This window comes from Sorex araneus, chromosome 5 (assembly GCF_027595985.1).
Source record: "Sorex araneus isolate mSorAra2 chromosome 5, mSorAra2.pri, whole genome shotgun sequence".
Taxonomy (NCBI): Eukaryota; Metazoa; Chordata; class Mammalia; order Eulipotyphla; family Soricidae; genus Sorex; species Sorex araneus.
The window spans coordinates 195574625-195598913 of NC_073306.1; the positions used below are offsets into that span (position 1 = coordinate 195574625).

General features: G+C 37.3%; 1 protein-coding gene across 4 annotated transcripts in view; it reads left to right on the plus strand.

Annotated features, from left to right (window-relative positions):
* The window catches only part of SLC4A4 (solute carrier family 4 member 4), a 389797-nt gene that overhangs the window by 161701 nt on the left and 203807 nt on the right, over positions 1 to 24289 (plus strand). For 3 of the 4 annotated variants that reach the window (XM_055140936.1, XM_004617877.2, XM_004617876.2), the window contains 3 exons: positions 1059 to 1194; positions 12609 to 12769; positions 23955 to 24134. In XM_055140936.1, coding sequence (XP_054996911.1) covers positions 1059 to 1194; positions 12609 to 12769; positions 23955 to 24134 — 477 coding nt within the window. Of the gene's footprint in view, positions 1 to 798; positions 1195 to 12608; positions 12770 to 23954; positions 24135 to 24289 lie in introns of those variants that run through there. The other variant, XM_055140937.1, reaches the window with a different exon arrangement.

Genomic DNA, 24289 nt, shown 5'->3' on the forward strand with positions numbered 1-24289 from the left:
GCAACATTATTTTCATCATGAATCTGAATATTTTTCATGGGCTTATCTCTGGAATATCCTTCTTTCCTGAAGCATAGTAGTTTTCGTATGTAGAGATTTTGTTTTATTAGGTCAAATACCATTATTTTGATACAGTTATTGCACACATATATCTGTATATTTGGAGTCCATTTACATGTCTGTAACATTCTTGATTTTAGCAGGTATTTTAAAGAATATGTGGACCCTAGTATTCTAATGTGATCATTAGTTTCCAAATGCTTTGCATTTTAAGTTTTAAAAAAAAGGCAAAGGTGCTTACAACCTGGCAGAGACTCTGGTTAATTTTTCATTACATGATTTTCAGGAGATGGGGTCAAAAGGAGCTAGTAGGGCATTCAATTATGTGCTTCAGTATGTTGGAAATTTTTTTCCCCCCTTCAGGTGTACAATATTTGACTTGGGCTTGTTTTTCAAGTGCACCGAAGCATGGCTAAACATTTTTGGGTACTGCCATTATGTAAAGAAGAAGCCCAGTCTTGTTAAATATTCCTTCATCAACTTTGCAGTGAGCCAGTTATGGGCAGTAAAGGACTTGTGAGACCAGGGGCTTTAGGCATTGGACAGGGGGAAGGTGGGCGGTGGGAGGAGGGGGCCTGGGGGAAACTCAGGATTGGGGTTCTCTCTTGCCCCCTCCCACTGCTGTAGAGAATGTGATTGGCTAAAGCAAGTTTCTCACTAATACTTTTGGATGGGTCCTAAGTGGGAAAGAAGGGAGAGTCATGTGGCTGGACCTCAGCTTATTGGAGTACTAAAAGTCCTTTGTCACACACTACACAGAACTGGAGCACAGTCCTTTTGGTGGAGAGCTGAGATACAATTTAGAGCCAAGGCAAAAGAGAAGGGCTTTGATTGCCTTTTGCTTCTAGGCTGGGAATAGGGAGGCTCAGCAAGAAAGATGTCGAGTGAAAATGTGGACGAGCAGCCCAATAGTTTTGTGGACAGAGGAAGGACCCGGAGCCACACTTTCCTCAGTGTCATCCAACCAGTATTTAACGACAGTATTTTCCCTTCCACAGTCTCGCCTGCCGCCGAGCGCATTCGCTTCATTCTGGGAGAAGAAGATGATAGCCCGGCCCCACCCCAGCTCTTCACGGAATTGGATGAACTCTTGGCTGTGGATGGGCAAGAGATGGAATGGAAGGAGACGGCCAGGTGAGGCGCGGTTGGCTCGTGCAGCACTGATGGGGGAGCCAGGGTGGGTCCGAGAAGTGGGTCTGTGTGTGCCTTTCTCCAACTTCAGCTCTTTGAATCACTCTTGGATGGGTTAAGGAATAAAAAGATTCTATTTCTTCTCTTTTCTGTGGATGGATGCGGGACAGTATTTCAGCACCGGAGCATTGTTTCATTCATCTGTGTGGTGGCAGTTTAACTCTTCTAAGCAACTAGAAGCACATCCCCACTCATTTGCTATTTAATGGTAGAATATTTCAAAGAGATAAACACAAGCACCCAAAGATAATCGCTTAGACATATATTTCCACATGCCAAAGTTATCTTGTCTGATTTATTACCCATCCCCTGTTAGGAGGAAGATCAGAGACAATGACTGTTACTCACACAGTTGCAGTTTCAAACACTCAGCTGAACACAAAGTTTAAGACTCACCTGAATTTGGAGTCTAGAGAGCGGAGTTCAGTTTTTGACTCTGTTGTCTGTTAGTTGTGTAACACTCAGCTCGGAATTTTAATTTCATCAATTAGGAGTGGATAATAATGCTTAGTATATGTTACACAAATATTCAATATATGTAAATATGCTATGAAATACATGTCTATGATATCATGTATATTAAATACATATGGGTAGAGATATAGTGAAATCTTTTGTTAGTTGTGTTAAGCCTTACACATGTAATTTCATTAATCTCTCAATAAGAGACTTTACATAGATTCAGTGATATGTTCCACAGTAAATTTTTCGTGGTATGTGATGGTTTTGTTATAAAAAGACTTTGACATATGTTATTTGTATCAATGTTATTATTACATAGAGATTAATGAAGTGCACATTTACAAACTAGATAGTGTTTAAATGGGCATTTTATTGTCTAATTAATTTAAATTTAATTCAGCCTTTTTTCTGTTTGAATGCATAGTGTATGCTGGGCACTTTCTTAGTTACTATGAATACAGAAGGAAACAAAAGAACATACCATAGATAACTGTATCTTATTGAAAAGTTTGAAGGGAGTTCAGTAAACTATCTTCTAATCTCAGGAATTAGGTAAACTAAACCATTATCCAAAGGTGGGTTTAAAAATTAAGCAAAGATAGGCCCTGTGCCCATAGATGGAAAAGAAATTTATATATAATGTTATATATAATTTTTATGTCAGATATAAATTACTTTTTATAATCAAAGATAAGTAATAGCAGGTGGGCTATAGAAAAACACTAGCCCAGTTGTCTTTCCTTTAATGGGTGAAGACTCCTGTAAGAGTTAAAGGAAGAACTTTTAGTTTTTGGAGGATAATCTTAAAAGCTTTATACAGTACTCCATTTGTAATAAAATCTTCATATTAAGTTCATTGAATTTGGAAGTAGTTTTAGTTTAAATTTAGTTATTAATAATTATTATTTATAAGTTTATAAATTTATCATTATTTACATTTACTAGGTACTCCTATTTGTCTTTAGCCACTTAGGATTTTTAATTGTAGAGCAACATTATAAATTATTTTATTGGATAATGATGGAGAAGCTTTTTTTCCTATAAGAATTTTTGGGTCATTCAGTCTTGTGGAAACATCTGCTTAAACAATTTAGCAGGAAAAAAGTGCAAGGGAAGCCATGAAAAGTTTCATATTTTCTATAACTCAGGCTTTGCTCAGCATTAGGAAGAGATTCCTAACATTATTTTAATTTTTAAATTTTCTGGTAATCTTTCTCTTAGTAATATTCTGACATTACTGGTGCCCACTCGAGCAAATCGATGAACAATGCTGGATGACAGTGATACACTGATACCATGGGTGTTTTTGTCTTTTTTTTTTTTTGCTTTTTGGATCACACCCGGCAATGCACAGGGGTTACTCCTGGCTCTGCACTCAGGAATTACCCCTGGCGGTGCTCAAGGGACCATATGGGATGCTGGGAATCGAACCCGGGTCAGCCGCATGCAAGGCAAACGCCCTATCTGCTGTGCTATTGCTCCAGCCCCATGGGTGTTTTTGTCTTAACTTTTGTTTGATAACTAATTAATATTTTCTCCTATTTAAGAAGTTCTTTGTAGTTCATTTTTACTCCTACCTCTCAATGCTCCCTCTGAGGCTCTTCATCCTTTTCTCATTAAAGAATGGTCTCTTTCTGTGATACAGTAATTGGATCTCATTTCCCTTTCTCATAGCCAATAACCTGTGTATTAAAAGTTCTCAGTAAAGCATACTTTTAGTACATAAAATTTTTCCTTTCTCTAGAGGAAAGCTTTCAAAGCAAAGACTTTTACTAGTCTCTCCATTTTTATTCTTTCTTTTCTTTATGTAAAAGTAAATCTAAAAAAAACCAGTGAGGATTGCAATGGTATTACTTAAATTATCAGGCAAGATATTGTTCTGTACTTGCTATATAGCTGGCTATACCTAGGTGTTTAAATGAGGGCTGATTATATGGAGGTCTTTTTTGAACTTAAGTTTTATTTTTTATTTATTTATTTATTTATTTTTATTAACTTTTATTTATTTTTTTGCTTTTTGGGTCACACCCGGCGATGCACAGGGGTTACTCCTGGCTCTGTACTCAGAAATTTCTCCTGGCGGTGCTCAGGGGACCATATGGGATGCTGGGATTTGAATCTGGGTCGGCTGCGTTGCAAGGCAAACACCCTACCTGCTGTGCTATCACTCCAGCCCCTGAACTTAAGTTTTAAATTTTGCCAAATATGGGTCATTTCTGGTAGTCTCTTCTCTAACATGAATATTTTGTAGCTTGAGATTTCATACCTATTATGCATAATAAGCTGCGATTTGAAAGTTACTTTGATTCTTATTCTCACCCAGAAATTTGTGGGAGTACTAATCATGAAATAAGATTTAGGCATAGCTTAACTATTGCTATTGTTGTTCTGTTTTAAAGTCAAAAGTATCCTACACTTTATAACAGATGACCTCTGGTACCAGAAGGTCACAGTTCATTGTATATGTAAAGCAATGTTGAAAAAGATGGACAAAGTATTTTCATTTTATGTTCTAAGTATTAAGGTGGTCTTGAATATTTTTCCATCCTTAAATACTTTATTTCTTGGAAGCATATGTGTCATTTTGGTAATATCATCAAGTTTCTAAAACACTGTATTTCTGGAGAGGAAACAGTGAGATTATGCAGTATGTTGGGGAAAGGTGTTTAGGAAGATATACACTCAACTTTTCTATACTCTGAGACTTTTCCTTTATAGGATTTGCCACAGTGATTATCATTAGTTATTACATATGATAGCACTGTTTTAATTTTGACCCCTTATTGCACTGTTGCATTCCTAGTTCCTCTCAGTGACTGGAACAAACTAAGAATTCAGTACTATTAAGATGATGGGCTGAGACTGTCTGCCTTAGAAACAGTTCTAAACATGGTACTTTCTTAGAAGTATTTCTTCACCAAAGTTGGAAATCTGTTATAATTCATCTCCGTATGAGTAACCAACAGGTAATGGCTAGGCCCAAATTGCCCAGAATAAACTATTAAGACTCTGAGGGGACTTATGTTTGAAGTTTTAAGTGAATTCTGAAATTTGATGCCATTTGCACCTAGTTCTCTAGATTTTCTTCATATATACAAAACAAGTAAGTGAGTGTTTAATAGACATCTCAGCATATCATGTACCAAAATGAGTTTCTGTTCAACTCACCTCAGATATGTTCTTATAAAGCTCTCACCAAAAGACACTCCATTCCCATAAGACACTCGAGTTAGAAACGTTAACATCTTTCACTCCCGTCTTTCTGTGTATCCCTGATACAGTCCATTTGCAAATTTTATCTTGTGCATAGTCAGATAATCAGACTGTCTTCTCTACTCAGATTTAGTATTGCCATAATCCTGATCCAAATTACCATAATTTCTTTCCCAGATTATTTCAAAGACATCCTAGTAAGTCTGCTTCCCCTGTACCTGCCTGAAATGGCCCCATGAACTGTCTTTCATGATTCCTTTGATCTTTCCTCTTACATCTCTCCCTCAGGTTTGCTCTGTATGGCCATCACTGGCCAGTCATACTCCTGTGTCACGGACCTCACACTTGATATTTCTCTGTCTGAAACACTCTTTTAGCTAAACCTCAGCTGTTTATCTCACAGTTCTTGTCCTTATCCCTTGTTACTGTCTAGCATATTTTATATCAAGCTATTTCCCCTTCCCAAAGAAGTTAAAGAAAATCCTACGAGAACAGGAATTTTTGGTTGTTTTGTTTACAGTTATATTCTAGAGTCTGTAACTGCCTGAAGCACAGGCCACAAACAGAAAATACACGCTAATAGAATGAATGAACAAAGAAACAGAAGCTTGATTCTTAGATTGCTGCTCTTCCAAAGTCTTGTTTGCAGGTTTGGAGGTGCTTGTGTTTCTAGAAATATTTAGATTTTCGATTATTTATACCTCCCGTGAGAAGCCCTATTTTGAAATGTATTTATTTGTGTTGGGGCCACACCCAGTTATACTAAGCACTTATTCTGGACTCTGTGCTCAGAGATTACTTCTGGGATGCTGCAAATTGAACCCAGGCCAGATGCTTGCTAGGCAAGTGTCTTACCCACTGTACTGTCTCTCTGATCCCTGCCTTGAATATTTTGTAGTAATTATGAACACCATTTTTGATGTTTAGTTTTCAGACATGATAGGATTATTACATTGAGACTTGTATAAAAAATAAGTAAAAGATCTCAAATCTTTCAAATTAATAAAGGTTAGCATTTAGAAGAGATACATTTCATATATGAAGATGTGGTATCAAGATTTTTCTGGTTAAGGTATATATTTGACAATTTAATGTTTTTCTGTGTAAAATGTGATTGACAAGTGAGTCTAAAGAGAATAAATTCAGCAGATGTTTCCAGCATAATGTAATTTCCACTGTGAGTTAATACTCCCATCAGAATACAATCTCTTACCTCTTTTAATGCCCTATACTTTGAGCACAGCGGGTAGGGCATTTGCCTTGCACATGGCCAACCCAGGTTCAATTCCTCCATCCCTCTCGAGAGCCTGGCAAGCTACCGAGAGTATCCCGCCTTCACGGCAGAGCCTGGCAAGCTACCTGTGGCATATTTGATATACCAAAAATAGTAACAACAAGTCTCACAGTGGAAACATTACTGGTGCCTGCTCGAGCGAATCGATGAGCAACGGGATAGCAGTGATACAGTGATACATGGACTTTTCAATTGACTAATGATTAATTGACCAAGACTATCATGCATTGAGTTTTAGCATTACTATCACTTTAGTTCTACTAATATCTAAAATATGTGAAAAACTCACACAGTTCAACTACAACAACAGCAAAATACCAAGCAGTCTAATAAAAATAGGGAAAATACCTGAGCAGACACTTTTCCAAAGAGGATATATAGATGTCCCATAGACACATGTTAAAAATAAAGCTCACCATCAATTATTATTAGAGTAATGTGAGTGAAAACCAGTGGGATATCTTCTTGCACCCACAAGAATCAGACCTATATCTGAAAGACTGGAAACAAATGTTGGTGAGGCTGTGAAGAAAAAGGAACTCTGAATGTATTTGCTACAACTTCTATAGAAAATGGTATGGAAATTGCAAAAAAAAAGGAAATATCAGTATAAAAGGATATCATCATTTTTATGTTCATAGCAGCACTATTCACAAAGGCTAAAATACAGACTTCAATACTTTGCAAATTCAGAGTATTGAATCCAACTCACTTCAAGTACAAATTCAAATTCAATTTAAGTGCACTAGATAAAGCAGGTGTGATGTGTGTTGTCAGTGGAATGCTGTGCCTCCACTGACTGCTGAGCATTATCTTTTTGAAAAAGATAACATCTTGCCTTTTGGGACAAAATGGATGTAACTTCAAGTGATTCTGTGAAGTGAAATAAGTAAAGAAGTGAAAGACAATTACCAGTGATCTTAGCTTACGTGGAAAATGATTCACAGAAACAAACAAAACTAACCCCTAGGCTTGGTTTTCACTTAGTTTTACTGGGGGAGCAGTAAAAAGTGGAGAAAGGGGATGAGGAATGATTAAGGATTCCTTTTGATCATGAATGGCGCTGGAACTTTGATGACGGACATAGGGAATCTTAGACACGTACAGAGGATAAACCCCTAAAATACCATAATGTAAAATAATGACATCAGTTTTTTAAAAAATCACCCCCCCCCGACTTGATGAAAGTTTTACTGTTGAAAAAAGGGAAAGTTAGCACTAGTTACCACAAACATAACAAGTCAACGAAGGAAATGGCCATTGATGTTTCACCCTAACTGGGATGACACAAAATAACATTGATTTTTATTTCTGTTTGAAAGACTGACCTGACCTACCTCTGGAAAATCTGATTTCAGGGCATAGTTATAACAAACAAGCATGTGCTTATACTCTCATGATTTGGAAAGGGACTTCTTTCTTTTCACTGGATGAGTGCAGAACATTTTTTTAGACTAAGTTTATTTATTTAATGTTGTAAGAAAAAAGATAGAGATAAAAAGGAATTTAATCACCTATATAGTTATATACATTGTTTTGCATCTATTGTTGATCCAGAAATGTAAAAATTCTCTTTAAACATCATTTATCCCAAGTATATACTACCATTGGCTTTTTAAATATATGATGACGCATTTTTCAGGAAATTCATTATTATTCTAATCATTTTATTCAGTTGGATTATATTCTAGTGCGAAGGTCATGTTTATTTTCCACTCCAAAAATGACATGGTTTAGAGTTAGAGGTCCTGTCTTTTCTTAATTATTTTAAATCATATGATTGGAAAATTGCAAAATTCAGTGACTCCCAGTGGGCTTTCAGTTTCTTCAACAAAAGAGTGAAATTTTATTTGGTTGGCAGGCACACAAAGTATGTTAAACTGCAATGTACTTTATCATTATTCTTCTAAGACCTTGGTATAAATAAACTTCACCTAGTAAACTCCTCCTCCAAGGTTACAGCAATTATGTAGTTGCAAACATTTAGAAAGGCAGTCTCTGAAATTAATTTTCCTATAACATGTCAAGTACCAAGACAAAAGAAAAGTTGGAAATTATTGCACATATAAGGCTATTCATAGTTAGTATGAAAGATTGATAGGGGCTTTTAGTACATTTTTTAAGTAAAAATGCCTGTTTAAAAAAAATATAATTATATGGTTATAAAGCACCTTTACCAATTCACAGGAACTTAGACTGAACTTTGATACCTTTGCCATAGCCTTTTCTTTAATGGATTTTGATTTGGATTGAGTAGTTTTTATGATTTTTTTCCTTCAAATTTGCCCTTGTATATGAGTATATGAGGAATATAGACACAACATGTGCAAATTTTGAATGATACTATCTGCAAGCATTATGTTTAGAAAGGCAGACGATACTACATGTTTGAAAGCATATGTTAAAAGTGTAATCAGTTCCTTGAAGAATGAGAGCAGTACATTTCAAAGGAAGTTAGTCCTCATCATACTAGAGTTCCCTTTATGCTATTAGCTTTGCTATGGAACCCATCATCACAATATTCAATATGTCCAGAATTAAAAGTAAAGTACATGCTAAACTGAACTATGATGTAATACTTATCCTTTAGGAATATAGATCTGAAGGAACTGGTCATTTTTTTTTATTTATTTATTTTTAATTAGAGAATCACCGTGAGGGTACAGTTACAGATTTATACACTTTTGTGCTTATACTTCCCTCATACAAAGTTTGGGAACCCATCCCTTCACCAGTGCCCATTCTCCACCACCCGTAAACCCAGTGTCCCTCCCACCCTCCCCAATCCCATCTCCCCCCCACCCCACCCTGCCACTGTGGCAAGGCATTCCCTTCTGTTTTCTCTCTCTAATTAGCTGTTGTGGTTTGCAATAAAGGTGTTGAGTGGCCGCTGTGCTCAGTCTCTAGCCCTCATTCAGCCCGCAACTCCCTTCCCCCACATGGCCTTCGACTACAATGTAGTTGGTGATCGCTTCTCTGAGTTGACCTTTCCCCGGAACGTGAGGCCAGCCTCGAAGCCATGGAGTCAACCTCCTGGTACTTATTTCTACAGTTCTTGGGTGTTAGTCTCCCACTCTGTTATTCTATATACCATAGATGAGTGCAATCTTTCTATGTCTGTCTCTCTCTTTCTGACTCATTTCACTCAGCATGAAACTTTTCATGCCCATCCACTTAACTACAAAATTCTTGACCTCCTTTTTTCTAACAGCTGCATAGTATTCCATTGTATAGATGTACCAAAGTTTCCTCAACCAGTCATCCGTTCTGGGGCATTCGGGTTTTTTCCAGATTCTGGCTATTGTAAACAGTGCTGCGATGAACATACATGTGCAGATGTTGTTTCGATTGTACTTTTTTGCCTCTCTGGGATATATTCCCAGCAGTGGTATTGCTGGGTCAAATGGGAATTCAATATCTAATTTTTTGAGAGTCGTCCAAATTGTTTTCCAGAAGGGCTGAACCAGTCGGCATTCCCACCAGCAGTGAAGAAGGGTCCCTTTCTCCCCACATCCTCTCCAACAGCGGTTGCTTTTGTTCTTTTGGATGTGTGCTAGTCTCTGTGGTGTGAGGTGGTATCTTGTGGTTGTTTTGATCTGCATCTCTCTGATGATTAGTGATGTAGAGCAGTTTTTCATGTGCCTTTTGGCCATTCGTATTTCTTCCTTGGTAAAGTTTCTGTTCATTTCTTTGCCCCATTTTTTGATGGGGGGAACTGGTCATTTTTCACTTAATTTTTACTTTTTTTTAGTTTGGGTCCATATCTAGCAGTGCCCAGGGTTTATTTCAACTCTGTGCCTGAGAATTGCTCGAGACAGTACTAAGGACCATGTAGTGCTGGAGGCTGAACTTGGTTCTTCTGCATGCAAAGCATGTGCTCAGTGATTGAGTTATCACTCTAACCCCAACTTTCTGATACTATATTTACATTTACTTATGATTAAATCTTGACCTAAAAGGCTAGTATATTTCAGAAGGGAAAATAGTGTATCTCCATAAAGAAATCTAAACTAGTTGGTATGATTTCTAAATGCATTTAAAAAACTTATTCAAAGTTATGGCCAGTTAGATTGCCTAAAATAAAAAAAATTAGAGGAATATAGTGAAAGATTTGGTCACAAAAAGAGCTGGCTTTCCTCCTTTAAAAAAATAGAAACTTTTATTAAACTTGCTTTTTTTTTTAAACTTGGTTTTTTTTTGAACTGCTGAGGATAATGGCAGACGAGCAGAAGAGAGTCATAATTACATACTAGTTTTCTTTTAAAAAGTGATTTGATAATGTAGATTTATGGCATCAATAAAAGAGAACCCATTTAGTAAAGATAAGAGGAAATGAAGGCCATATCAAACACACCCTTTCACTGAGTTCACTGTCATTCTTGGTAGGTGCAAATTCTGTGACTGAAGGTACAGTTCATCAGCTAGTTAGAACTCTCAGGGACAGAAATTAGGGGTCACCGCATTCCTTTTGGATGATATAATGGTATCTAACTATATTGGTTTCATATTTTATGGCATTTTCTCTTTTATTCTTGTTTTTAACAATAAATTAGAACGGCTATAAATTTAATTTATTTGTCATTTACCAACAAATATGGTTAGAGATTCTATGAAAAAACTTGAAAAAATGATATGTATATGAAAATAATGTAACTTACGTTAAGTGCTCCATAAAATGATTACTGTTGAAATAACTAGTTGTCTTTTATTATTTTCATAGATCTATATAAATCTATGGGGTAATATTGAATTATAAACTTCCTCCTATTTCTAATTGTAAAAGCATATCAAACCAAAGAACTACACACACACACACACACACACACACACACACACACACACACACGGTGTTTCATTTCAAAAAATGTGTTTTGTTTTTTTCTTGTAATATTTTGCAGTCACTTTGGTAGAAATAGTATGGTCCAGTTCTGAAGTTATGGAACTTTGGCGGTGGCCTATAAACTTGTGTGATAAAATTATAAAAATATCAGCTGCCTACATTTTGCAGGGGATTCAGGGAAGATAATTGATGAAGAACTGGGATAAGGTTAACATTGGCATGTCACCATTTTCTTTTCTAGCCTGGATAGACTTCTTGAGAAGAATTTGGAGAGAGAACCTTTGGATATGGCTGAAATCCTTTGAATCACTTGAGTGTTGAGCTTGATTAAAATTCCAAATTTTTCTTTGACACCGCTGCTGATCTCTTGATCTATTTTCACTTTTAGTTCTACTAATGTGTTTTTTTTTTCTTCCTCTGGGGGTGGTGAGCAGTCTATAAATAATACTTTATGTAGAGCTTCCTCTCATCTCTGCCCTTTGTTCTCATCTTTTAGTGAGTTAGGTGAGCGTTTAGCCTTTTCTAGGAAAACATTTTCAATCATTAAACCATTGGGTAAAGAATTTAGAAAAACAATTTTTAACCCCCTCTTTTAAGTCCTGTCTTTATCTTTTTCAATACTTTCAGAAGGTTTAAAGTGAGTGAAAGGAGCTTTTTGCTCTGAATCATGATGATACTTTTGTGGGTTTTCTATTCCAGTGTAAGAAAAGTTTGTATGTAGAATATATAGACTACAAAAAGTGTTAAATAAGTCTTTCTCTCCATTCCATCAGGCTATTTTTATTGCTATGTATTGCTAAGTTATCAAAATGTCTATGACTCAGGGAAACATTCAGTCCCGAGAGGGGGTTTGTTCCTCAGCTAAGGTTGATACAAGATCTGCTGTGATCAGAATAGATGCATTCACTGAGTTTGTGTATTTTTAAACACATGTGAAGTTAGACTTAAAGAATAAAGCTTCTATTAAAATCTCAATGAGAGGAAAACTTGTGTCTTCTAACTGATATTAAAATAAGATGTAGCAACACATACTGGCCTTCTTTAAGCACTTAAGACAAATTCTGTATTTATTTGGCCACTTCACACACTATATTTTAAAAATATTTAAGATAAATATTGGTTCACAGCTAAATATTACCTTATATAAACTTGCCTTGTAAAGTGACAACAGAATTTTCACAATTGTGACTGTTTTTGCACATTGCAGCTTCTTCCCAGAAGAATTTTTAAAAGCTTTCTTGCCTACCTTATGTAAAAAATTCAGTTAAATAATTGTGCTTTGGTATTTCATGGTTATGTAGAGACAGAAATAAAACCAAATGACTCCTTTTAGCTTGTTTTCTTTCTAACAATAGAGGAAGGGTCGGCTTAGTGACTGGTGTATTTATAAAGGTAATGTAATTAATGATACAATTAGCTTTTAAGACTCCACAAATGGAGGAGACATTTTGGTTGTGATGGTGGGGGTGGAGAGGAAAATTTGATGCTGCTATTTCCAGAGGCAGTTAGAACACTTTTAATTGCTATTCACTAATCTCATGTTCCTAGGTGGATTAAATTTGAAGAAAAAGTGGAACAGGGAGGAGAGAGATGGAGCAAGCCCCATGTGGCCACATTATCCCTTCATAGCTTATTTGAGCTGAGGACATGTATGGAGAAAGGATCCATCATGCTTGACAGGGAGGCCTCTTCTCTCCCTCAGTTGATGGGTGAGTATGCTGTTTAAGTTCTTATCCTTTCCTCAGATTTACCAATCCATTCGTTCCCAGCATACATCCAGTATCCACAAAGCAGTATATTCTATGGTATTTATTCTCTTTTTAACATGATAAAACTAGCATGAGTTATTGTAAAAATTTTGCAAAATACAGACAAATATTTAGAAGAAACAAAATTAGCTATTTTTCATCCTTCAGATTATAGCCATTGCTAACATGTTAGCATAGTTTTATTCACTTTTACTTCTCAATATTCTCTTTGTTCACATTTGAAAAAAACAGCAACTGTGATCATGTGTCTGTTCAGATTTACATCTACTTTCTTAATGATTAACATAAAATTAACATTTGGGGTATTAACATGCATAAACATACAGTTATTCTGTGTTATATTGGACTGGAAATCTGAACACAAGTTTTTCCCCATTGAAAATGATACTTGCCTTGGGCTTGTGGTAGATGGCTTTGACTATATCGAGAAAAGTTCCTTCGATGTCCATTTTGCTGAGAGTTTTTATCATAAACAGGTGCTGGGTCTTGTCAAATGCTTTCTCTGCATCTATTGATATGATCATATTTTTTTATTATTTCTTTTATTGATATGATGAATTGTGTTGATTGATTTGTGAATGTTAAACCATCCTTGCATCCCTGGGATGAATCCTACTTGGTCATGGTGTATGATCATTGTGTGATTGTAACCGAAACATGAAAGCTTGAAAAACTATCTCACAGTGATTCAATAAAATTAAAAAAAAATCTGAATGCAAGATTTTTAGAATTTTTTTCACTTTGGATATTGCACTGAGCTTCTCTACCTTATTTTCAGAATCTCTAAAAGAGGATTTAAATCTTCTCTAAGAAGGAAAATAGTCTAGGCTCAGGGGCGAGGGCAAACTTTGTAGGTGGAAGCTGGGCCTCTTGAGTTGTGTGTAGAGAATGATTGCACTGGGAAAAGGAGCCACAAGAAATACCTTAGTGTTTGAGTTGGGTCATGTTGGTACTGAGTACAACTTCTGGCCAGGTACTTAGCTTTATGGGGTGTGGGAGCTTTATGGGGTGTGGGATCTTTGGCCCATTTTGCAGTAAGTGTTATGTGCATTGGATGTCTGACTTATTACGTTGAACACATTGCACATATAACACTACATTCCAACTAGTTGTAATTGTTTTAATTTCCTAGCAAGAGCTTGGCCAAAACTGCCATATCCATTTCATATCTAGATGTACTGAAGATTTTTCTTTTTCCTGGTGAAGTTGTTTTACTTGTTTTACAAGAAAACCTATAACCAGCTGGCCGCTAGAATTGTAGAGATGAGCTCAGTCTCCCAAAGGACCTGCAGGCTGCCTGCCTTGAGTTTGTGGGGACGAGGGTGGATTGTGGCCTAAACGAAAGATTCCAGTGTAAAGTTTCTTTGTAGTTTTAGACACCACAACATTTCTTTGGATATCTGTAGATAGAAAGCTTGTCTATGGCATTTGTGCAAAGCTATAGCATTTATATTGGAAGAAATCACACACACACACACACACACGCACACGCACACACACACACACACGCATGCATGCATGCACGCATAAAATAGCTAGAGTATATGCATCCAGTTCTTCAGAGAGTGTATTTGATTTGCAAAAAAGTCCCATATTTTTTACCTGTCTAAGGTTTTGCTTAAATTGTAAGTGGAAGAGATAAAAAGACAAATGTGAGGATACTAGGTAGAAGAAATTAGTTTTCACACTCATTCACCATGGCGTATGTGCTTGCACCATGTGTAGCTCAAGCCCTGGAGTTACATTTCCAAGTCTACTTCTGGGTAAATGAGGTAACTTACAAGCTCCTATCCACATAGATGGGTAAAACATCATGTAGGAAATACTCCTCTACATAGAAATTTCACATTTGACAAGGCAGAAGAGGCTGAAAATGGACTTTTGATAGTTGAGGCGAGATCTTGGATTATTGTCCTCAGGGAAAAGTGGAGCTCAGCTACAAAGAAAAACTAAAGATTGTTTTTGTGTTTAATTCCTCACACCTCCCACTATTTGTTAAAATTTGCAAGAAAGGCTACAATATAAAAAAAAATCATGTTTATTTAAAATCAATTCTGTTTTCTGTGAAAATTAGAATTTTTTTGTTCCTATAAAGATCTAATCTAAGGCTGGATAGCTATTTTAGAGGTTACCCTGAATGTGGATGATCCTGGTTTGATTTCCCCACCCTGCATGTGGTCCCCCAGGCACTTTCAGACATTTCCTCTGCACACAGAATTCAGAGCACTGCCAAATATAACCCTACTTCACCTCCCCTGCTCAAAAACAAAGAATTAGTCTGGACTCAAAGATGTATGAGTAGCTCCACAACTACAAAGTAATGACTCTGATGCTACTGTAAGCTATAATATATTATTAATTCTTTAAATTAAAAAGAAAGAAATAGACCATAGAGACAGTATGAGGTTAAGGCGCTTGCCTTGTATATGGACATCCTCTTTCAATCCCTGGCACCATGGTGTCTGAGCACCACCAGGAGTCCCCCCCCTTAGAATCAGGAGTAAGTCCTGAGCACCACTACCTCCTCAAAAAAACCGAGATTGGAGAAGTTGAAAAATAAGCCAGAAGTACTTAGTTGCAGGGTGAAAGAGAACTTTAACTTGGGTCTAGGCAGTCTATTCGTAGTCTAGAGAAAAATGTTGTGTTCTAAGGATCACCAGAAAGTTTCCTATATTAGAAAAGTTTTACCATAAAGCCACATGAATAGCTAAGGCAGTCCTTGGGACAAAGAAGATGAGAGGCATCACCTTCGCCAACTTCAAACTGTACTACCAAGAGATAGTAATTAAAACAGCATGGTATTGGAATAAAGACAGACCTGCAGATCAGTGGAATTGAATTTGATATCCTGACACAGACCCTCAAATATATGATCATTAATCTTTGATATAGGAGCAAGAAATATGAAGTGAGTAAGGGAAGACTCTTCAACAAGTGATGCTGGAAAAACTGGGGAGCTACATGCCAGAAAATAAACTCAGACCTCTTTCTATTGCCAGGAAAAAAAGGGAGATCAAAATGGATTAAAATACTTCAATATCAGACCTGAATCTATAAGTTGTTCTGCTTATAAATCTATTCATCCCCTAGCAACCTGTAGCACTGTGGTCCCATTTTTCACTGATTTGCTTGAGTGGGCACCAGTAATGTCTCCATTGTGAGACTTTTTTGTTATTGCTTTTGGCATATTGAATGCACCATGGGTAGCTTGCCAGGCTCTGCCGTGGGGGCAGGATGCTCTCGGTAGCTTGCCGGGCATTCCGAGAGGGACAGAGGAATCGAACCAAGGTTGGCTGCGTGCAAGGCAAACTCCCTACCCACTGTGCTTTCACTCCAGTCCTTATAGATTTCCGAGGAATCTATAAGATACATGGGGAAAAACGTAGGCAGAACCCTCCATGACATTGCAACTAAAGGCATTTTTAACGCTGAAACACTACCGATCAAGCAAGTGGAAGCAGAGATAAACAAATGAGATTTCATTAACCTAAGAAGCTTTTGTACCTCAAAAGAAATGGTGACCAAGATACAAAGACAATCCATGGAGTGGGAAAAATTATTTACCCAATACCCATAAGATAAGGGATTGATACTCAAGATATTTAAGAATCTGATAGAACTTTAGAAGAAAAAACATCCAACGCCATCAAAAACTGGGGAGAAGAAATTAACAGAAACTTCCTCAAAGAAGAAATACAAAATGGTCAAAAGGCACATGAAAAAATGCTCTACATCACTAATCATCAGAGAGATGCAAATCAAAACAACAAGATATCATCTCCCACCATGAAGACTGGCACACATCATAAAGAACAAGAACAACCAGTGCTGGCAGATGTGAGGAGAAAGGGACTCTCATTCACTGTTGGTCGGAAGGCTGAATGGTCCAGCCTTTTTGGAAAACTATATGGACAGCCCTCGAGAAACTGAAAATTGAGCTTCCATAAGACTCAGCAATGCCACTTCTGGGAATATACCTCAGGAGCCCAAAAGCTCACGGAAGAAAAACCATCTGCACTTTTTAATTTTTTGATGTCAACACATTTTAGTGCACATGATTTTTATAGCTGAAAATTGATTCTCTATACACTCAGATACTAAAACAAGCTTTTTATCTTCCATAAGCAAATGAATGCTCTTTTTCTGAAATATTTAAAAAATTTTTACTTTTAATTTTATTGAATCACCTATATGAGATACAGTTGCAAAGCTTTCATGTTTGAGTTTCAGTCATACAATGACTGAACACCCATCCCTCCAGCAGTGCACATTTTCTACCACCAATGTCCCCAGTATTCCCCTGGAAGGTCCCCCTAGCCCCCGTCCCATCCCAACCCTGTCCCTGCCTCTATGTCAGACAATTTCCCCAACTCTTTCTACTTTTGGAAAACCATCTGCACTTCTATGTTCATTGGAGCACTATTCATAAGAGCCAGAATCTGGAAATAACCCGAGTGCCCAGGAACAGACGACTGGATAAAGAAATTATGGTACATCTACACAATGGAACACTATGCAGTCACCAGGAAAAATGAAGTCATGAAATCCACTTATAACTGCATGGACATAGAGAATATCATGCTGAGTGAAATGATTCAAGAGAAGGACAGACAGGATTATTGCAACTCATTTGTGGGCTATAAGAAAACATAATATGAGACTAATACCCAAGGACAGTAGAAACAAGGGCTTGAGGACTGGTCCATGGTTGGAAGTTTGCCTCAAGGGTTGGGGGTGAGGGCAGTTAGGATAGAGAAGGGACAATTATGATAATGATAGTTGGAAACGATCACTCTGGATCAGAATTGGATGCTGAAAGTAGGTAAAGGAACAAATGTGATAACCTTTCAGTACTGTCATGCAAACCATAATGCCCAAAAGGAAAGGGGGTGCCTGCAGTAGAGGCAGGTTGGGGTCAGGAATGGTGGGAGGGAAACTGGGGACATTGGTGGTGTGAAATGTACACTGGTGAAGGGATGGTTGTTGGAACATTGAATGAAACTAAATCATGAACAACTTTGTAACTGTGTATCTCGTGGTCTTTCAATAAGAAGTAAAAACTTTCAAAAAAAGTACATTAAAAAAAGTTCCAACCTATCTCAGTCCATTATTATTATCTGAAATTCTACTGTTTGATATTCATTTCACTGAGCCCTGGGTTTGGTGGGTGTTAGAGTATGCTTACTTACTCTTTGGGACAGATTTTATGTTCATTCCAGGAGAATGGTGTCCATTGAAAGAATCATGGATTTAACATCTGGGGAGACTGATGAAAATTTTCTTCTACCATTGTGTTTTACCATGGCCACGGTGTGGTACTTAACTTTTTGGCAATGTCAGTTTCCTCATCTATGAAATCAGAATGAAGGGGAACACGCTAAATCAAGAACTGGGATGGAGCATCTCAGGCTGTTGTGAGAATTATATGAAGAAACCAGGTCTTAATGTCATGTACTTCCATGTGGATTTCAATGTAACTAAATGGGTTTAATGGATTGAACTGTAACCTAAATGGATTTAAATTAATTTATCAAGATCTTTCTACCTCTACCTAATAAGACTTGAGGGCCCAGTGATTGAGGTGTACAGGAATTTGATAAACAGTAGTAAGTCTACTGAAGGGTGTGGGAAAATGTAACATTCCCTTTTCTGTCTCTGAGACAGGCTAAAAAGAATCCAAAAAGTTAAAGTTGAATTACGTAGTTGGATTTTTCGGCTGATGGTGTTCAGGATCATTGGTACCAGGAAGAGCCTCAGACGCCCTTCAGGTGTTGTCACAGACGCTTCTCTTGTGCTAAAAGGCAGACTCCCACACTTTTTCAGAGCCCCCTCAACTAATGACTAGAGAAGTTTTGTATTAAATACATTTAACATGGGTTTATCATACATTTTACATTCTTTAACTTTTAAATTTTTTTCAGTTATCTGCAGTAGACTCTTCTCTGGCTCCCATGCATTTGCTTTAAAATGCATTGCCATTACATTTTAGACAATCACATCACTCTTTAAAAAATGCTCCTAAATGGTGCTCAGAGACTCCAGGGGCAGCTTGTGGCGAGCTGGGCCAGGGGTTCAGTGCTAGGATGCAATGCTGCTGGAGATACCCAGACCATTTAGGGGTGCCCAGGGGTGCTGGGAATAAATCCCGCTCAGGTCCAGGCTAGCATGCACCATGCTGTGCTGTCTCCTGGCCCACCACCAGATACCAGATGATTTTTCAGTATCAGCACTCAGAGATGTTTGCTGTACAGCTGCTGGGCAAACAGTCCGAGAGACAGCGCTACCTTCCTGAAGGCAATAGTACGGGAAAACAACTCAGAGACAAATAAATAACATGCATGACAAGCAAAACAGCAAAAATAAATAAATAAATAAATAAATAAATAAATAAATGAGAGAGAAACAGGTTTATAGCAGTGGGTGAGAAGGGCTTGTTTCAAAGAATGTAATGATCTGAGAGAAATACTTAAAAATCCCAATTCAAAACAAATTATACCAGGTTTAAAACGTGAAAGAAAGACAAAGCGCTTGTTTCATCCTAATGCCAGAAGATGTCATGGCAACTGGGAGAGTTACTGTCATTATTTGGTTATTAAAAAGATCTTTTTCTAGCAGAGGAGCAACTGGTGCAGTTTTGCCCTGAATCATGGTGATAATTCAGAGTTAAAATTATGTATGGCTTAGTCTTTAAAGGTTCCTTCCCTGCACCTCAATTTGGGCTCAACCAAATGAAAGAAGTTGAAGGCTGACTGTGGTTATATATAAAAAACATAGTTGATGACATCAAACAATAGCTCCTATGCTCTCTGCAGCTCACCTGCTACTTTCCAGTGGCTTGCCTCGGGGTCATCCCCCTCTGCAAAAGCAAAGTTGCATCCACGTGGAGTCTCGAACCTTGTGCAACTGTCTGCACAGCTGTTTTCACAGCTGTTAGCTTCACACACCTACATTTAAACATCAGCCCAGCACTGATTCTCCTCTGGATATCTATCTGTTTTCTTCCATAAGAACTGCTGCTGAATGCTAATAGAAAAATGTGTCTTTAGACTATTATCAAGGATAACACATCATTTTCATGGATCATTTTGAAGGTTTTATTATTACCACCATCATCATACTTCCACATTCAATGAGTTTCATTCACATTTAAAGGCAGAACTGCCTGGTAGTTCTCTTCCCATCCTAAGTTAAAAATTATAAGCTGTTTCAGGTATTTTCTTGTGAAGAGAAATGAATTAGGAAAATGTAGCTCTACTTTTGGAATTCTCAATTCTATATTTAATGCATTCCTGAACTGTGCATGTTGGCAGATGTGGTTGTTATGTTGTTTCTTGCTTTTTATACCTTTTATACTGTCAAAATGGTAATATACTTCAAAATACATCGCAAATGAATGTGCGCATTTAAGAATAATCCAGAACAACATGACACACAAAAATCAAAATATCTGCTCCTTTAGTTTTTGAGCTCTCCTGCAGAATTTTTTCAGTGCATATTGGCCTATGCATGTGGATACTCTGTATGTAATTTATTTTGCAAAACGGGATATTCTACAGCAAGTTAATCTGTCATTTTTAATTAAAAAAGGAGTATCTTTTCATATCACTAAAATGAATATAAACATTTCCATCTCTGCCAAATATTTATCTAATATTGGACAATTAAGTTGTCATCCAGTTTTTATTGTGAAGAACAAGCTTGTTTTGTTATACTTTTGTGATATTGCTTATTTCATTGCTTATTTCTTCAATTTCATTTTTTATTTATTGTTTAATTTTTTTAAAAAATTTATTTTATTGAATCACAGTGAGATATAGTTCCAGTTTTTCATGTTTGAGTTATAATCACACAATGATCAAACACCCATCCATCCACCAGTGTAATTTCATTTTTTAATGGTGACATATGCAAAGGGTTTTGACCATATTAGGGGTTTTGTTTGTTTGCTTTTTGGGGTAAGGGAACTCGGGAACCTGGTGGCAGTTGGCCTGGCATTATGGCTCTCAGACTTGGTTCTTCGGCCTAGTTGTGTTGGGAAATGTTTAGAACCATACAAGGTGGTGCATGGGAGACCGTACAGTGGTGAGACCATTGCATGCAAGGCATGAGCCCTTTGAGCTACCTCCCAGTCTTAAGAGTCTCACGCTACCTTTACCTGACTGGTCTCCAGAATGTGTACACTGGTTATCCCTGCCACCATCTTTACACAAACTGGTTTATGCTCCCTGCCTTGCACACAGCCGGGAATGAAGTCTGGTTTTGACAGATTAATCAATACCTCATAACTGATTATATTTATCTAAGTCTATTCAAATTATCCATTTTAAAGTTAAATGCATTTCTTTTGTGAATGTTTTTGTTACGTTCATTGCTGTTAGCCCTTTTTCCCTATCCCTGTTGCATGATCAACTTTATCTTGGTTTGCAAAAGCCTGCTTATGTGCAGATTTTTAATTTTTTTTTTGATATAGAGCTTTCGTTTTATTTATTTATTTATTTATTTATTTATTTTTTAGTGAATCATTGTGAGATACAGGGAGCTTCTCTTTTAAAGAACACAAACTATTATGTTATAGGGAAGAAAGTCTGTGAGTCAGAAAACATGGTTTTATTTGGGACAGTGTTGCCACTAATTAGCCTATATCTGCAAGCAAGTCGCTTCTCTTGCCTTCTCTTTTTTGGTCTGCATAACAGGAGGTCAAACTTGATGCTTCCTGAGGCTCCTTTCAACTCTGCTTCATCTACAGTTGGCACATTCTCTCCCAATTGGTGGCATCTGTGGGACTTTGAACACTGAAGGCATAATTCCAGAGTAGCTGTGAAATGTTGCTGCCCCCATTTTCCTTCAAGGGTTTGGTAGCTCATGCTTAAAGAATTCCCTGTTACGTGGGCCACTTTTAAAGAAACTTAATGAAGGACATAAGCCACACAGAAGTTTTAACCTGTTCTAACTGGTGATTTTTTAGGTATTAGTAACAGAGGGCCGGCTGTGAATGTGTAGGGATTGGTTTGAGATTATGAGGGAGGGCAAGATGAAGGGAGGCCCTGCCAGGAAGGGCAGATAAGAAACGCTTTAATCCACTACCCTGGAATTAGAGTAGGAGTTTGATAACACTTTTAGCAGATATGTTGGGACTGTTTATTTTTATGGTTCTTCTGTAAAATGGACTTTCCATATTGTGCTCAACTTAAAGGGAAAGCAAGGGGGTTGTTCTCTCTAGCATCTAATTATTTTACTGTGGAACACGGATAATTCTAATTACAAGATCAGTTTTGATAGCTTTACTGAGTATGGTTGGTGGAGTTAAAAAATACTCAGAGCTGAAGGCTACTCTCAAACAAAACATTCCTGTGGGAGAAACTTTTCCTGCCTTGTCCAACCTCCCTACCCAGTGGCTCGGGGCTATGTGACACTTACAGCACCTGTGTTAGATTTGTGATAGGGAATCCTAGATTCAGATTCTGCTTGGCTTCCCAGTCATTGATTGCACACCACTACACCACGAAATGATTGGTTTCTAGCTGGAGTCTGTGAAACCAGTTGGATGTGTGCTGGCTGTAAAATGAAGATGAGACATGGAGAGGAGTGTGTATGCTAGAATAGAACCCCTTGCATCTCTGTAACTTCTTTTTATGAAGACATGAGCATACGTGTGAGATGCTGCGACCTACCAAAGCCCATCAGTTGTCTTGTTTAACTTTTGGAAAAGAAGGAATTCTCTTTTCCACTTTTGAACACTGAGAAGTTGGGCCAAGGGGAAGAGATTGAAGTGTGCTAGATGCAGCCTTGTACCTGAAAAGGTCGGCAGGTGAGCCATTGACCAGGCAGCGGACAGAATTGCTACCTGACTACTGTGAGGCTGGATCTCCTGCCATTGCAAATCGCACAATTCTAAGCTTCATTCTGGACACATGATGATCTGCCATGTAACAGGATGCATGGACTACATTTATGTCATACTGCTGACATATGACTTCTGAAAGGAGAATTTTTGTTTTATATTAAAAATTATATTATATTAAATTCAGGCAGTTCTTTGAAGGTCTGATGGCCTCACTGGTGATCTTCAGCCTGCAGGGCAGGGATTCAGTGCAATGGCTTGAGGATGTGACTTGAGGATGTGGTACTGCTTCGTCCCCGGGCAGTGAGATTCCCCAGATTCCCCAGTGCTGGTGACCTTCAGAGTTGTGCCTCGTGGTGCTTGGGGTGGGTACCACGTGGTGCTGGGAAGCAGACCTGGATTTGGCACATGTGAGGCATCCACCCTAACTGCTGTACTATTTCCCACCCACTAAAACTTGTTCTTCAGATATTCAAGGAGCAACTTTTGTAAAAAAAAAAAATTGTAGTTTTAATTTTTAGTTAAAACTTTAAAAAAATGCTAAAAGAAATTTTATTTTGGGGGATAAAATATAAAACTTATGGAAGTTAATCTTTATTTAGTACTTAATTTTATGAGAAAAATCTGGTGAGGTCATATTTTGAAATGACGAACTAAACTGGAAAGGTTTAATTGGTTCTAAATAAGAAGAATAAACTTCCCTTAATAAAGACTGAAGAATAGTTTAATCTTTCCTCTTTCACTGGGTTGATTGACCTTCAAATAACCTAATATATGACAAGGTGTTATTTTCTTTATCCTATTAGAATAATTTTGTAGAAAGAGTTAACAATCAGTAAAATGCCTACTTTATAATTCTCTTATTCTCTGCAAGTTGTTTTATAATTTATATCTTTGGGTCACTTTCTATCATAAAGAACATGAAACTTTAAGATATTGTTTTTATAATTTGTTGAAAAATATATATTACTGATTTACTGTGTAGAAGAATATGATTTTGCAAATTGACTATTAACTGAGGTTGAAAAAGTAAACAATACCAAGAAATGAACAAGACCTTGTTCCTTTTGAAATGCACCAAAAATAGTGAAATGTTTATAACTCTCTTATTAATGACAGTATGCGCCTTCCTTTACTCTTACAGAAAGTGGAAAGTTGGAAATTAGGAAAGCAGTGTATTGATAATGAATTTGAGGAAGGCATCCATAAACTTAGAGTAAAACTTTATTGTCTTGTGGTTGAGTTTAATTTTTCTTTCTTTCTTTTGCTTTGTTTTTGTATCAGAAATGATTGTTGACCATCAGATTGAAACTGGCCTTTTGAAACCTGACCTTAAGGACAAGGTAACCTATACTTTGCTCCGGAAGCACCGACATCAAACCAAGAAATCCAACCTTCGCTCCCTGGCTGATATTGGGAAGACAGTTTCCAGTGCCAGTAGGATGTTTACCAACCCTGATAATGGTAATGCAGGTGCCGGCTGTCTGCGGCTCCCTTACTAGTCTCACTCACCTGCACTTCACGTCTTATCTATTTCCTTCCTCTCTGTATTTTTTTCTTCATGTTTCCTCTCAATTTCATATATCATAGCCATTTCATAATGACATATTTTTTTCCAT